This window comes from Tachysurus fulvidraco, chromosome 1 (assembly GCF_022655615.1).
Source record: "Tachysurus fulvidraco isolate hzauxx_2018 chromosome 1, HZAU_PFXX_2.0, whole genome shotgun sequence".
Lineage (NCBI taxonomy): Eukaryota > Metazoa > Chordata > Actinopteri > Siluriformes > Bagridae > Tachysurus > Tachysurus fulvidraco.
The window spans coordinates 26,990,763-27,007,131 of NC_062518.1; the positions used below are offsets into that span (position 1 = coordinate 26,990,763).

Here is a 16,369-nt window from a genome sequence, read left to right on the forward strand (position 1 = left end):
AATCTATATTTTATCTGTTCAGAAAAAAATGTCCTTGTTCAGAAAGAAAAAAAAATACAACTATGTCAGTCATGAATCCTTTTCCTCTCTTTCCTCTAGTACTATACTCACTCTGATTAATCTTTGTAAATTTTTTACTTTGACTGTGTCACATCTGATTGGTGCTGACTCCACTCATGCCAGTCATTCTGTAGTGTTTCATGCCTAAACTTGGGTGTAATTTGGGTGTGGGCCCATTAGAGTCTTTGTTTTATGACAATTTGTCCCTGGTTATAAAGCTGAAAACTCAGCATTGCATTTCATTTTCAGTTATTGCAATAAGATTGATTTGGAGTAAACAAGCTTTGATTCATCTGATTCACAACCAGGACGTACAATGCTGATGGATTTATACAAAACTAAAACAAAACAAAACAAAACATCGGTTTATGTAATGAGTGACACAAACCAAATTTACATTGAATGACCCGAGAATCTCAAATTTGATTCAATGAGCTATAACTGTAAAAGGATAAAAGGGAGAATCAGATGTGAATCAAGAATCTTGAGATCATTTGCTTTATTGTATTTGTTCATATATGAACCCAAAAACTGTTTACTTTGTTCACGCATTAAAACTGGTTTGTTTTGATCTAAATGAGTCAGTTAAGAAAATGTAATGCTTTGCCAATGACTTAACATTATATAAAGCCCTTTCAGGTTAGGACACATGCTGTGTTTGTTTAGATCGGATATATTAGATAGGGAAACACTTCCTTCAGTGCTTCCACCGACAATTTGCATTTCATTTGTTGCACACAATCAGGTTACAAAGAGCGATAGGTTTGAAAATGTTTCATGATATACATTCAATGCACATACACACACATATTATCACAGAAAGTCAATTAATCAGACTGAGGAAAAGGATCAATATTGCATGGAATATATTTCACCGTGTGGAATAAAGATGTAATTAGTGTCAATTTGCTATGTGAAGATGTGCACTAAAAACAATATAATTGCTCATGATTGTATTAAAAAATACTTTAATAAATTCAACATCCGTCATCTATATGGAAACAAAGAAATAAGAAATTTGGCATACATTTCTCTGTAGTAGTTGTGATTTCATTCATTCATTTATTCATTCAATCATTCATTCATTCAATCATTTATTACATTACATTAAAGACTATTTCCATTTTTAGCCAAAACATTCAATTTATAAACAATTACTTGAAAAATACAGCTTGTAGTTTATTTCAGTTTTTTTTTAAAAATAGAATGATTACATGGATATTGCAGATTCAAATGTACTGTTCTATTTCTAACTTGTTTATAATAAATCCTATTGCTGTTAATCTAGACAAAAAAAAAAAATAATACAAATAAAAAAACACCCAGTATATTCACAATAGAATAAACAGCCTTCTTTTCTTTTATCTGTATAGATTCTGATGATAATTGACTCTAGCTCACTGCAATTAATGTAGATAAAGCTTTATATATTGCACGGGATAACTGAAAAGAGTTTTGTTTATTACATAGGTAGATTTAATAAACGTTATTTACAATCGTGTGCTTATAATACATTACAGCATTTCCACCATTTTACATGAACATGATTGCCAATTTTTTAAATGTACCACAGTTTGTGGATATAACAAATGACTTATAATTTGTCTTCTTTCTTGTCCTTCTAGTATCATATAAAATTGTCTTTTGCCAAAACCATATTGGTGCTTGATTTGGACGGATGATTTGTAACAGTGACCACCTGAGTATTCTCCATGACTGTCATGTCTGTTCTTCTGGGGGTTTTTTCATCAATGGATGCTATAAAACTGGAACTTGAACTGGAAGGAAACCAAGAAATCCTTAATAAACCGGTTTAAAAACAACCGAACAAATGAACAAAATGCAGTGAATGAACAAAAGAGAAATCTAAATCAAATCAATATTTGCTGTGACCGCCCTTTGCCTTCAAAACAGCAGCAATGCTTCTAGGTACACTCGCACACAGTTTTTAAAGGAACTCGGCTGGTAGGTTGTTCCAAACATCTTGGAGAACTAACCACAGATCTTCTGTGGATGTCGGCTTTCCCACATCCTTCTGTCTCTTCATGTAATCCAGACACACTCGATGATGTTGAGATCAGGGCTCTGTGGGGGTCGTGCCATCACTTCATGCTGGTTTGAAGGCAAAAGTTAGTAACACCAAATATTGATCTGATTTAGATTTTTCTTTTGTTTGCTCACTTTGCATTTTGTAAATTGACAGAAATAAACACTCATTATTTATATTTCTGAAAGCATTCTTTGTTTTACAGCATTTTTTCACATCTGCCTAAAACTTTTGCACAGTACTATATATTTAAATGTGTTTGTATTTATCCCCAATGAGCAAGCCTAAGGTGACTGAGGCAACTGTGGCAAACTCCCTTACATAGAAAAGGAAGAAACCTTAAGAGGAAAGAGGGTGTGATCATAAATTGTTATAAACACTGGAGAGTGTTTTTATGAATAATGTCATTTTTACAGTCATAAACATAACTGAGTTGAATTGATGGGTGTTCCTTGACAGAGTTCCAAGCCTACCTAGATTTTGCCAAACCATGTACCAATGTGTGATATGGTCTGATGTGACCATGAACCTTGCCATGATTCTAAATGATATGTTTGGAGCAAATTTGGATGCAATGGGGCTACTTCTCTTCAGCCAGGAGTGGGGCTTTAGTCAAGATAGAAATAATCATCTATAACTCCAAAATACTAATCTATTTTTAAACAGATGAAGATGAAGAAATGTCTGGAAATGGCTCAGTCAAAGTCCAGATGATAATCCTACTAAAAATCTTGTGGAACGACTTCAATTTGTATTTGATCGAGCTGGAGTATTTTTGCAATAAATACTTCAATAAAAAGTTGCTCATTCATTTTATATCCACTGTACATGAATATACTGTATGTTGCGAGTGAAATTACTACTTACTTTCCTTTGGACGTTGACAAATGTATCCATTGCGGTCTGTACAGAAGAAGTCATTCCACTTGGCATCGTGGATGAGTCCTGCACAATCTTCCCCTTCTTCGTGGCCATGGCTCCAGTTATCTGGTTGGCCTGGTTTCCAATTCCTATATGATATATTTATTATACAAAGTATGCCAAAGACTTGCAGAAAGGCTGATAAACCAATATTATTAAAGTCTTTTTTTTTTGTTACGATATAAAAGTATTTCTCACGTAAAGGAGGGGATGGTCCCATCATCCCATCTCCAAATGTTTTCCTCTGCAGTGTCTGTAAGTCCCAGCCAAAAGTAACCCTTTCCTGCAACTTGCTTCCGAATCCAACCCTATTACCCAATCACACATATGCACATTTACATATGAATAGGTTTGTGTTGTGTCGTTCAGAATTTAAAAAAGTGCAATCACCTGAAAAAATACAATATAATTCTTTATCTATTAATAATTCTTAATATATTAATCTTTAAATACCTGTTCCTCGTCATTATTGATGGTGAGCATAGTAGAAGTCTTATTTTTGCATTCTTCTTTCGTTTCATTGAAATTCAATTTCTCAGATGGAGCTGAAATGTAGTAGCACTTGTCTTTGTAGGCCATCCAATGAGGTGGACATCCTAAGAGTGAGTTAAAATGAAGACCATTAATTATCTCTTAAAAAAAAGTAAAGTAAAATATGTTAATTAAATATAATTGAAAAACATGTATATTAAAAACAGATGGCTAGATAACAGAATCATTCTTAATAAATGAAATTCAAATTGAAATTGTATTTGTCACTTACACAATTATACCCAGTACAACGTAGTGAAATGCTTTTTACGACTGTTCTTAATATAAATATTTTTAAAAAAAAATAGGGAATTCCTATAAGGTAGAGATTAAAAAATAAAGTAAAAGTATAAAAATAAGGCCCAAGTTGAGGTACAAATTAAGGAGAAATAAATATATCAAAAATAGAGGTAGTAACTGAATATGGTACAGTAATGTGTGTGAATATGAACATAATGTCATAAATAACATAATGTATTTTAAAGTGCAAACTGTAAAAGTCAATTATCATAGAACTACAGTACAATTGTCTTAGTTTTGATATTCTCTAATAATTTAAAAACCAAAAATGCCTTTCTTATGAAGCACATTGTCAGAATCTAGCCCAGACATTTTGCCATGTGTTTTTTGTTTACATTTTGTGTTCACGTGTCTGCCCCGACCTGTCTGAAAACGGGGGGTGCATTTGGGTCTAAATTTTATCCCCGAAGACAGCCCCCGTTTTCTGACACACCATGACTTAAGAAGCACCAACTGAGAATAAGAATAGCAAGAATATGAAAAGGAGATTATGAAACATTGCAGATCAGCAAGGTGTGAATGTGAAAATGCAGCGAGACAGAACACATGTTTTATGAATTATTTTCACTTGCATAATAACATTTCTTTATAGCCAGAACACACAGATATATACGAAATACCCTAATTATTAAACATTTTATAATGTAATTTTTAATGAAATTTTACTCTTAAAAAATGATTTGTCAATTTTGCTTTAAGGGCATCCAAGAAAGTTTTACCTGGTGTACTGGTCGGAGAAGGTTCATAAGCTTGATGGGACATTGGGCCTTGTGGTCCTATTGGTCGCCAAGGCTTAGCCCCTTGAGGAGGAGGTCCATTTGGGCCAGGTGGTCCCTGTAGACCAATAGGGCCAACAGGGCCACGAGCTCCTGGTGGTCCTGCAGGTCCTGCTGGCCCTTGTGGACCTGGGGGCCCCTGAGGTCCCTGAGGACCTGGTTGACCATCTCTGCCAGCAAGCCCAGGTAAACCAGGATCACCCCTCTCACCTGGCGGCCCAGCACGACCCCCTGATCCTCTTGGCCCCTTTGACCCAGGGTTTCCCCTTGGTCCAGGTGGCCCTTTGAAGCCAGGGACCCCTGGAATTCCAGGTATGCCTTTGTCTCCTTTAGGCCCTGGCACACCTGGAGCACCCTTTTCTCCACTGTCACCTTTCTCACCTTGTTTTCCTGCAGGCCCTTGGGGTCCTCTATCCCCCCGAGGGCCTCTAGGACCAGGAGGACCTGGAACAGAATATAAAAACAGTTCCATTAGTTCATTCCTTTACAATCCCTCAAGCCAATATTGAAAACTTTAAAATGTCTAACCACCACCTTGAAGGATGGTGAAGTTGGTTATGAGCTGGGAGTGCTTGCTGTCCACCAGTTTCATTTCTTCCATGACTATGGAGAGGCTGCTCACTTCTTTGTCGAGCCTGGCAGCAAGCTCTTCTTGCTGAGTTTTGAGTTCACTGCCATCTGCCCTGGCTTCCACAATGCTGCTGTTGAGGGCCAGCAGCAGGTCTGAGTGCCTCATCACTGTCTCGGCACAGGTGCGAAGACCATTCAAGTCAGTGTTGATGGACCCAAGTAGCTGTGTAGCAACGGTCATGTTCCCCGTGACGCGGTCCATGTTCTCCTCGTTGCGATCCAAGCGTGTCTCCAAAGCATCAAACCTGTTGGTGGTGGCATTGTCATGATCACGCTGATGATCCATGAGCTCACGCAGATTCTGGTCATGATTTTCCGTAATAGCTGAAGCATTTTGATACTGCTCAGACAGTGAACTGAGCTGTGATGCTATTTCTTCAAGTGCATCACTGTTGGAACGGACCAGTGCTGAGTTGTTAGTAGTCAGCAGCTGGAGGTTCTGCACTTTTTCTCTGAGCCAATCAGAATCTGCCTTTGTCTGCCTGGCCACCTGCTGAAGACTCTGGTAGTCATTCTTGAGCTTCTGAACCGCCTGGCTGGTATCCTCCACTGAACTCTGGAGGGAGCTGATCAGAGTTCTTTGCTGGTTCTGGGTGAAGTTGAGAACATTAAGGCTGTGAGTGGAGCGACTCTGCTCCCCTGTCTGTACGTGAAGATCTGATTGGAGCTGTTCCGTTTCTGACTTCAGTCTATCAATCAGGCTGTTGTATGTGGTTAGTGTACGATTGACAGTGAGGATGGTGTTGGTATTGCTCTCTAGAAGGTCTCTCAGTGATACATGGCCACTTTGCATATCCTCACCTACAACCCGTAGCTCATCTAAAGCTGCCCTGTTGTTAGATGCTCTAAGGGCAACATCATTAAGTTGACTCTGCAATGTCTGAATTTCTGCCTTGAATGATAAGATTTCACCTGTGGCATTCTCTGACTTCTCTCCTGTTTGATGATCTGAATGGAAATATTAAATGACATTAAACTCAATACACTTTAATTGCACTGAATTTAAGCACTTTATAAACAATGTTATGGTTTGTCTTTAGATACAACTCACCAAGCTTTTTCAAGTCTGTCTCTACAGCAGATATTTTGCCTTCATATGTCTCCATCCCCTCAGTCACATCATCCATCCTTTGGACCACTGAGAAACCCACAAAAAGGACATTTATAGAAACACCATAAACACTACGTTGTGGGTTATTAGTGAGTTATTACACCCACTATAAAAGAAGATAATAGAATCAAATATTCATCCAACAGCGAAACAAACTGATGCCTAAAAACAGAGTAGGCACTATATTTAGTATTGTTACATTGGGATTTTAATAATAAACACTTTCAAACATTTCACCAAAGATACAGAATAACTTTAAACACCAGCCATCTTTCCTGACGAACCTATAACACCTTTGAGTGTTGGTTCTTCTTCGTTCAGAATAGTTTGAACCACACAGTTTTCAAAATCTGGTATATTTTCCTTTTTGGTGTGGTCTGTTTTGGTGAGCAAGAACACAGCAATCACTATACCTAAGCAATCCGGTTCCAAACGAAATAGTCCGGTGGTTGTCTACCTACTTTAGCCAACTCGAGAGTCCTATCTCTAGTTTACTCGTTTTGACTACTGTGAGAATTTGCAATGAGAACCAACCCTGCTGTGGATTTAGAGTTGCTGATTAAACCCCAAGGCACAAACTGAGCCAAAAGACAGCTAGTAATTTATTGTGTGTTCTGTGTTCTCCATGCTTGGGTGATTTTTATGATTTCACTGTGCACAGTACTTTTTAAGTCATAATGTTTTAAAAAGACCAAAGAATGATAGCACTTTACACATCAGCAACAAAAATGAAACCTTGATTGTAAAGAATGATTGACTATGACAGCAACAAATGTATGGAAATTGATTCAGTTTACCATCCACCAGTCAGGTTTACAAATCAGGCATACAATGTAATTGTCAGGCACGGATTTGCACGGATTCATTAGTTACGTTTACCTCATCCTAGTCATTGTTAAGTGTCGTTGTTTGTATTACTTTAGTCCTCGTCATTTTATTGTATTTGTCTTTCTCATTTATTAAACCCCATTCATTTGAAGCTATCCTGTGTACGGGTCCGTGTCCTTCCTTCTCTGGTTGTGACAGTAATGCATCGTATAAGGTAAATTATTTTTTTTAATAACTGCCAATTACACACATACACAGCAGACAACACAATTGGAATGAATATCATTCCGTATGCACAGTCACACAGCAAATGCATGACATTTAATTTCCTCTGGAATGCGGAGTAGCCATTAATCGGTCATGCTCTGGGTGTCTGAGTGTCTTCTAGAATGCATTGGTGTTCCCAATCCGTCTCTTCATCACCACCACTATGGTTTAAATGCTACTGCTTAAAGAAACATCGTTCTTAAACCACTCTTCATCTGTTCTTACATTTCTCTACTACATGGAGACACTGTCAGAATTTGGAGATCTTTCTTCGATTATATGTATTTCTTAATTTAATTAATGATTCTGATTTATACCACAGTGTGGCAAGCAGAGCCGATCCTGACCTCTCTGGGGCCCTAAACAAAATTCTAAGGGGCCCTCCTACTGTACCTGATTTGTGAGCCATGTAAACCATTTGCCACACATTCACACTTGCACTGGCAGCACTGCACAGCTAATGAAGCTAGTCCGGTAGAGACTAGAGACAGAATCACATCAACATAACTTTATTGTTATTTGCTCTTGCTGACATCAAACCTGAGGAGAACACAAGTTTACCTGATTGCTGTTCTCGCATTTCACTCTCATTTTGTTTCTTTTTTCTCTTTTCATGGCCAGATGGATAACTTCATATTGTCATCTACACAGTAAACATTAATACACGCTTTAAAATGAGGCAGGGGGAGGCGGGGCCTTGCGTAATTTGCGGGGCCCTACGCAACTTGCGTAGTGAGCGTATAGGGCCGATCGGCTAAGGTGGCATGTCTCTGACATAAGCACTATTGTCCAGTATTATTATTCCAATATGCTATTGTTTTAATAGTATCAGCTCTTTCACAGAAACTCATATCACAGATGCTAAACATAATCTAAAGCTAATAATAAACAGACTTAAACATGTTCTTTTATAATTCTTTTTACCAGAGGCCATGCTTTATTTGTGATGTCTTACGTAAAAGGAGACACAAATTTTAAGTTTTTCATGAGTATTTTTCTTTACCTAAAATAAAAGGTTTAATAATATTAAATAATAAATACTATTAAATACTAATAAATTCTATCTATAAAAAGCTTTATTTGTGCCGTCTGTTTTATATAATAGAAATAGAAAGGGTAGAAATGACGTGTTTGTCCAGCAGGGGGCTCACAACCCTCCTCTGTCCAGCAACTAAACACTAAACAAATCATGACACCCAACACCATCCTTGACTATTCTACAGAATTGCAAATATAAAATTATGCATTTGTATTTTTTTACTGATTAAAAATAATATGTTATTTAAATTTAATTTTGCCACGAAAAAATGGGACATAAGTGTAGTGCTAGATGTATTTTTATTAATGAGAAGTTTTCTGTTTTCTGTTCTATTCTGTTTCTGTTTCCTGCTGTGACTTAAAGAGCTTTACTTATTTGTGTCTTGACAAAATACAGAAAGGCTGGTTAGAGTTTAGAAATGCTATACCTTAAGTAACAACAGGGACATTTGTTCATGTTTTATTTGCTCGTTAATAAATTTCAAAATGGTATAAGACATGTATGCCATCTGTCTTGGTCTCAACCATCTTAGTCAGGTTTATTGATCTTGGTTACTAGTAATTAGTATAGACAGACAGACAGACAGACAGACAGACAGACAGACAGACAGACAGACAAATAAATAAATAAATAAATGTTTGCAGACATCTCCTTCACCACTAGAGGGTGCAACATTCACCATTCGCTTATATTACACTGGATTGCATAAACAGGGTAAGTTTAAGAGAAACAGGAGTTCAGCTTCCTGTGTTTACAGGTCAAGGCTCATTATAATTACTTATTTTTTTCTTAAACTAGTGCACTGTTTATATAACAGTTTAGTAAACTTTAGAAAAAAGAGCAGTGACTCATCAGTTCATTTACTCTTGTTTACTCATCTCCCTTAAAACTAAAAGCTATGCAAAATAAAATAAAATAAATAATAATTAAATGTTGTCATTCCACACAGCGCTTAACCAAACACAAAGCAATAACATGCATTGAACATGGAGGTCCATTTCAAAGGCTTGTTTGTTCGCCTCTCACTGGGAGTCCATCAGTGGGAGGCCAAAGCTGTCTTGCTGTCTGTCTCCATCTTCACCTCTATCATCAGCAGCACAGGGCCAAATTGTATTGACGAAACACTCTGATTTATATTCTGACTGAAGTCAAAAAGTCTTTTAGTCAATCTGGTGTAAGCACACCATCATCAGATTCTCATGGTTATTCAAGAACAATTTTAACAGAGGATATTATTTAGAAGTATTTAAACTACTGATATACTGATTACATCCCAGTCTTCAGAAAAGTGGGTGGAGATTCAAGTCACGATTAATATGCAAGTTATTTGGGACTGATTTGAAGTGCCTCGTGTCTGACCACCAAATCGAGTCTGGACTGGGTCAAAGGCCAGAAAATGATATTCATAGAAGAAAACAAAGGACCCTCGACTGGCATCTCATAAGAATCTTATAATATTTTGTTTAACTGGAATTTACTAGCAGTTTTTTCTTGTTTGTTTTGCTGGACAAATATTTAATGGCATTAAATTCAGAAACAACACCACATATAGGAACAGTGCAATAGGAACAGGTTTATAATCTACAAACTATAAACAACTAATGTTTTTTTCTTGTATTTTCTGATGGCCAACATAACTATTCTGATTTAGGTTTCAGGAGGAACTCCCATAGAAAAGGCTTGTAGCTCTGAAACAATTCCTTGAATAGTTTTGTACTGAACTCTGTTTAGATTGAATCATCTCAAACCTTCAAGATGTTCACAGCTGTTTTGTGTCCAGGGGGAGTTTTGGAAAATACTCAATTCAAACCCTTCTTTCTTGAAGCCATGGTTAATAGCAGTACATAAAATTCATGATTTACAGGATTCTCAAATGGATTTCACAACATTTGAAGCTTACAAAGAGTAGAAATGTCACTAGACTAAAGGTCGTAAAGATAATGTGTTTTTAAAAACATCCTGTTTCGAAGAAAAAATATGGCGGTGTAAGACAAATAATCTGACAAACAGTGGAAAGGTTTTAACAATTCTCAGCTGTTTATAGACTAAACAATCAAAATGTTTAGACAGACGTCTTTGTTTTGCCTGAACATTAATCATTCCTAGATACATCATATGTTAATGTAAATGTATTCAATTTAACTTACTGTTACTGCGTATAATTCGGCTACATTTTCCTGAAGAGAATAATGAACTGTAAATTATTAGAGGTGCAAGGATCACGAATAGTTTTTTTTATTATACATCGAATACGTTCACAAGACGAAAAGAGCTACATGGGATGATAGATCAAGACTTCAGCTTTCATTTCCTGTTAATTAGATTTACAGCATTTTGCAGACCCTTTTTTTTTGAGGGTGGATGGTGTTGCTCAAGGGCCCAACAGCAGACATTTCATGGATCTGAACTCATGACCTTCTGGTCACCCTAAAGCTACCACATCCCTTGTTTATGTTGAATGTTTTAAAAAATCTTTTCTTTTCTTTAATAGCACTGATTGTCTACTCTTCATCTAAGTGTTGGGTTTCTCCTGTGAAGACTGCATTTATTGTTAAAAATGATATACCAACATAAAGACCCGAGAGCTGATTTTAGGAGACAAGCAAGTAATTTTTAAAACAGAGAAAAGAGAGAAAAATAAATCAGTCATTGCACAAGCATCAGGTATTGCCAATACGGCCAAACAAAACAACAGCAGATGATGGGGGAAAGATTGTGAGAGCTGTGAGGAAAAAACCCAAAACAACATCACCATCAACCTTCACAGGTCAGGGGTTAAGATATCGCAGTCTGCTGTCCAAAGAAGAGTTACAAAGCATAAATTTAGAGGCCACTCATCAGCAATAAGAATGAGAAAGACAGAATGAAATTCGCAAAGAAATTCAGAGATGGTCCACAAATGTTCTATTACCAGGATTAACCTGGTCCAAAGTGATAGAAAGCCCAAAGTGTGGAAAAAGAAAGGAGGCAGTGCCTTTAGCTTGGGCTTGCATGTCTGCTTCTGGAAGTAAGGGCATCGGTGGCCAGTTTACAGAGAAATGCATCCAGTCTAATTGAGAAGAACATCATTGATTGAGAAGAAAAAAGTTATGAATATAAGGAAGGTTTATGACAAGTCAGTCACCAAAGCTTAACCCAATTGAGCAACATTTCCTTTCCTGAAAAGAAGACAGAATGGAGAAACCTCACATTACAAACAAGAACTGAAAGAAGAAAAGCATCACAGTAGAAGAGTACAACGGTTTGGTGATGTCACTGGGTGTTTGGCCTGATGCAGGTTTTGCCAACAAGGGACATGCAAACAAATAGTACGTATTAATTCCTTGAATTTACTTTAAATTACCACCAAAGAGAGAGAAAGGTCTAACGCATTTAGATATTAATATCAGGAAATGATGCTGAAATTCCGATCTATCATCTCATATTCATCTTCTGATCCCATAGCCAAATGTCTTATGTTTTCTAGCAAAAATAATAGAATTGGCCTAGGTGCTTTAATACTGTTAAAGTGGATTGTGTGTGTAACTCATATATTTTTCAGTATAAGTTGTACTGTAGTAATCTGTACAAACCCATTATATAAAAACGCTGTCCATACCTTTGTATCCTAATACAGCCACAGCTATAGTGAGCAGTGCACACAGGACATACAGGAGAGCAATGGCTGCCCTCAGGGCCCAGTCGTTTTTACATTTAGTACATTCATTTCCCTCCTGGATACCTGTGGAAAAAAAAAAAGCAAGACATCTCAGAGTCACAATACTGGAAAACAATAGAGATGAAAATTTTCATTCTACGAAAATCTGCATTGATTTCAGTTCTGCAAAGTTTAAAACATTTCTTTACTGCATGACAAAAAAATCAAATATTACAAAATTGCAAGTAAGCATAACCCTTCTTCCCTTATCTCAGCTTCCCTTATTTGGAAAGTTTAATAATTTCATCTGAATCATCTGAAAGAAGAAGTACCAAAGCAGAGAATTTCCCAGTAAAGTTCACAGCTTCTTAACATTTATGGTCAAAAGAAATAGTGTATTTTTTTAATTATTTGTTCAGTAGGTCTACTGACAAATAAATGGATTCTCTGTGTATCATCACTCAGTCGTTATACATATAATGCTAGGGATGAGAAAATGCTGACCATAGCTTTTGTTTTTCAATAAAATCCTGTCTGAATTTTTTATTTCTTTCCAACCAGAGTTACTTATGAATATATGTAAATTTTTTTTGTTTTACATTTAATTAATTTATAATTACATTTTATTAGTTAGCATTACATTTAATCAGCCAATTAGTTCCCATTATCACTTCAGATATATCACATATAAAAAGTCGTTCCATCACTAGCTTCTCATTATTCTCCAAATTGATGTTAATACTGAAAGAAACCCAAGAAACCACAAAGTGCTCCAGCCTGAAGACTTTCAGGTTTCACCATGTCAAAGATTACACAGGTGTCTATGTGGCCTTTTTTGCCATACAAGCCAATGTTTTACTATTAAAATCATAATATATTAGTAAAAGTGTATTACTTTAAATCTTGAAATGCTGTTAGAGGAAATAAAAGAAGACTTTCTGACCAATCAAATCTGTCCATTCATTACCGCTATAGTATAATGATAAATAAATCGCAACCAAATAAAAAAAAGGTTTGTAACCGCTGAATCAAATCATAAGGTGCTTTGACTTTTGGTGTCCTGTGTATCTAGTTTTTTATTTCATGTGAATCATGGGGCAACGTCAAAATCCACTGGTAAGTTCACACATCAGCAACCACACAACAACAACAGTCGGCAGAGTCAGTCTGTGGAGGCAGGGGAGGAGTCATGTGGATCTAAAGCTGATGTGGTCGGGCTTCAGCAAATAAACATCCACAACCACAATACATTTAGACATTCCACAGCTGGCCTAACATTCTCCCCCCTAAACCAATTTGATCAGAATGTGAGCCTTCATCAGCAGATGGTCACAGTGGCAGCCCTGGCATCTAGGTTGTCCTCTAATAAGAGCCCCAGGAGGGAGATGAAGGGGATGAAGAGGGCAGGTCACATCTCTGGACTCAAACATCTGTGTAAATATTGCCTCAAAGGGCCCCGGATGTGGTAACTGCGGCCCCCAGTGGCCCTGCTCACATTAAGTCCTCTGTAAGGTGGTCTCTATGTGGGGGATGAACACTCCCCTTTAAGATCTTATCATGTAGGAGCTCAAGTTTAACATCAGCACATAAACAAGCACTGCCCCTAAACAGGACGGAAACACAAGAGCTTTACGGAAAACCCTGCACTGCCCTTTATGTATTTACAGCCCTGTTTGTTCCACTGAATGAAAAGTATTTTCCCAGAGATGCCATCCACTCTCTCAGCATCCTTTGTTCTGGGGTATAAATCAGTCTTCTGAACAGCACACTGCTGGCTGAAGTTCTTCTGATGTATACAGAAATACTTATAACTTTTCCTTTAAACATCCAATTCTTCATTCTGGCTCACGGTTATAGATTGACACAACATGCAAACCACATTAATGTAGCAAAATCATAACAGCAAATCGGAAAATGCAAGAGCAAACTGAAAAAAACCCAAAACACCCAAATTAAAACATAACAGCCAACCAAAAACCCTACAACAAAATGTGAAAACACACCAGCAAATTCAAAACCACATCAACGTTAACTCAAAACAGAAAGGGGACGTCCTCGTTGCTGATTGGCTAAAGCATGTGTCTTTCTGGGAGTCTGAGGAAACAGAGAAGCGGATGATGTACACAGTAAAACGGAATAATAAATTAATTTTCTATTTTCCGGCAAGGAGTTTTATATATATATATATATATATATATATATATATATATATATATATATATATATATTTATGCTGTAGATTTTAGATAAGCTGTATCATTAATAGAGTTATTCAGAAGAAAGCACTCACAGTAATAACACTGGCAGGTTAACTAGAAGCCAGACTGAAAAACATCTTGTGACGTTCGTACGCCTTGTCCAATCGGGTATGAGAACGTGCTTCTGTTAGAAGTTAGTGTTGATGCACTTCGGATCGTCTCTGAGGTCAACACGCAGCTCAGTTTAGGTATAATAAACTGCCTTGCTCATTAAATAAAGGCTATAAGGAAGCCAGATGTGTCTATCAGCTGAAGTGCCCCTAACTGCAAGGTCTGAGCCAGGAAATTCTCAAAGAGTAAATAAATACTAGAGCTTCCTGTTTGTGGTTAAGGTATTGCAGAACTTAACATGATGCTGTCTGTGGCGAACTGACAGCGAACAAGTTTGAGAGAAATCACAATCCTCGTACTGGCCAAAAACTCAGAACTGTGACTAAAGCAATAAAGGCAATACACTGCAGGGGGGAGTCATAAACATTCTAGATTTTATGTTGTTGATGGAGTCCGATGAAAGAAGAAAGTATTGTGAAAGAGATGTGTGGAGGAGGTGGTGGAGACATAGAAGGCACAGAGGGGTATGGGGGGAAAGGGGAAGAAGGATAAAGTCAGAGAGGAGAGGGGGAAAGAATGCTGAGGTTCACATCAATGCATGTAAAACAGCTGTGTTTCATTTGGACTCAGGAAGTAAGAGACAGAATTCCTGTATTGCTCTCTCTCTCTCTCTCTCTCTCTCTCTCTCTCTCTCTCTCTCTCTCTCTCTCTCTCTCATGCTCTCTCGCTCTCTCTCTTTCTTCTTCTTTTTTTTTGTCAGTACCTGGTGCAAGAGCCTAGTCACACAAAAACACTGGTGATGGAAAGAAAAAGACAGCTATATCCAACCACAGACGCTCCAGGAACAAATTCTCCACAGAGAATTCAGAAAAACAAAACTGCATAAATACTCATGCAAATTATCAAAGCGTACATTCTTTCCATGTTTGTTATTCTTAAGAAAGTCTATTTCGGCATCTTTGCACACTGTCTTGTAAATGCTGCCCTAATTACAGGCTCTGCTTTAGATTAAAGCGTATATTTGTATTATTTAATATTATGTATATATTATGTATATGTGATGTAATGCAGTGAATACTGCTCCCATGACCAAGATGGAAGTATGAATTGGTTTTCTTAACGTGTTGTGTTTAGATATTAGCTATTAGATGTTTAGATGATGTTTATTAGATGATTAAAGTTGTCCTGAGATCAACCCACAAAATACAGCACCTAAACTTCATAAATCGTCAGAACTGGAAACGTTTTAGTCAGATGAGACCAAGATATGCACAGAATTGAAAAATAAGTGGGCTGCATATAAGAAAGAACATTTATATTTGTTACATTCGGTACTAAGTGTAGTTTTGTAGCTCGGTGTCCAGGGCTCTTGTAAAGCTTGAAGACATCATGATTTCTGCTATGCAGCAGGATATGCTGTATCTGTACATCATTAAAGTCAAAACTCCCACCAATAATCCATCATTTCTACTGTGCTATCGGACAATCGCTGCAGAGGTGCGCCAGATGTTTTTGCTTCAGTGCTTTTCTGATCTTCTATATAAACCAGCCTTGTGTGAGTTCTTGGTCAGCCAGGAATCAACCAAACACACTTGTACACTCATTTTATTGGTTTACTGAAAAAATGCTCAATGAATTTATTTCATTCACATGTGTGAATCGGTTCCACGTGATTGAATGGAGTAACATGAACACAATTAGTTTTCAGACATCCAACATGATTAGATCAGGTATTTTCAAAGCCCTAAATAAAATCAAACACTAAGCTCTTACCTGAGCTGAGAATCAAACCCATAATACTGGTGTTTTGCAAAAGAAACATTACCACTGCCTTATTTTCTATGTAGTTCCTATCAGTACCAACATCCTCATGAGGTCATAACGTAATTGGCTTTAGCAGATGCCCTTATCCA

The 16,369-nt window shown here is 37.1% G+C and overlaps 1 protein-coding gene across 1 annotated transcript in view; it reads right to left on the minus strand.

Moving 5' to 3' along the window:
- Positions 1 to 16,369, minus strand: part of LOC113657611 (signal transducing adaptor molecule (SH3 domain and ITAM motif) 1) — a 42,291-nt gene that overhangs the window by 11,159 nt on the left and 14,763 nt on the right. The window contains exons 3-9 of the mRNA XM_027169535.2: positions 12,109 to 12,231; positions 6,317 to 6,403; positions 5,170 to 6,213; positions 4,579 to 5,079; positions 3,482 to 3,624; positions 3,227 to 3,336; positions 3,034 to 3,117 (exon numbers count right to left, since the gene is read on the minus strand). Of these exons, the coding sequence (XP_027025336.2) occupies positions 3,034 to 3,117; positions 3,227 to 3,336; positions 3,482 to 3,624; positions 4,579 to 5,079; positions 5,170 to 6,213; positions 6,317 to 6,403; positions 12,109 to 12,231 (2,092 nt within the window). The remainder of the gene's footprint in view (positions 1 to 3,033; positions 3,118 to 3,226; positions 3,337 to 3,481; positions 3,625 to 4,578; positions 5,080 to 5,169; positions 6,214 to 6,316; positions 6,404 to 12,108; positions 12,232 to 16,369) is intronic.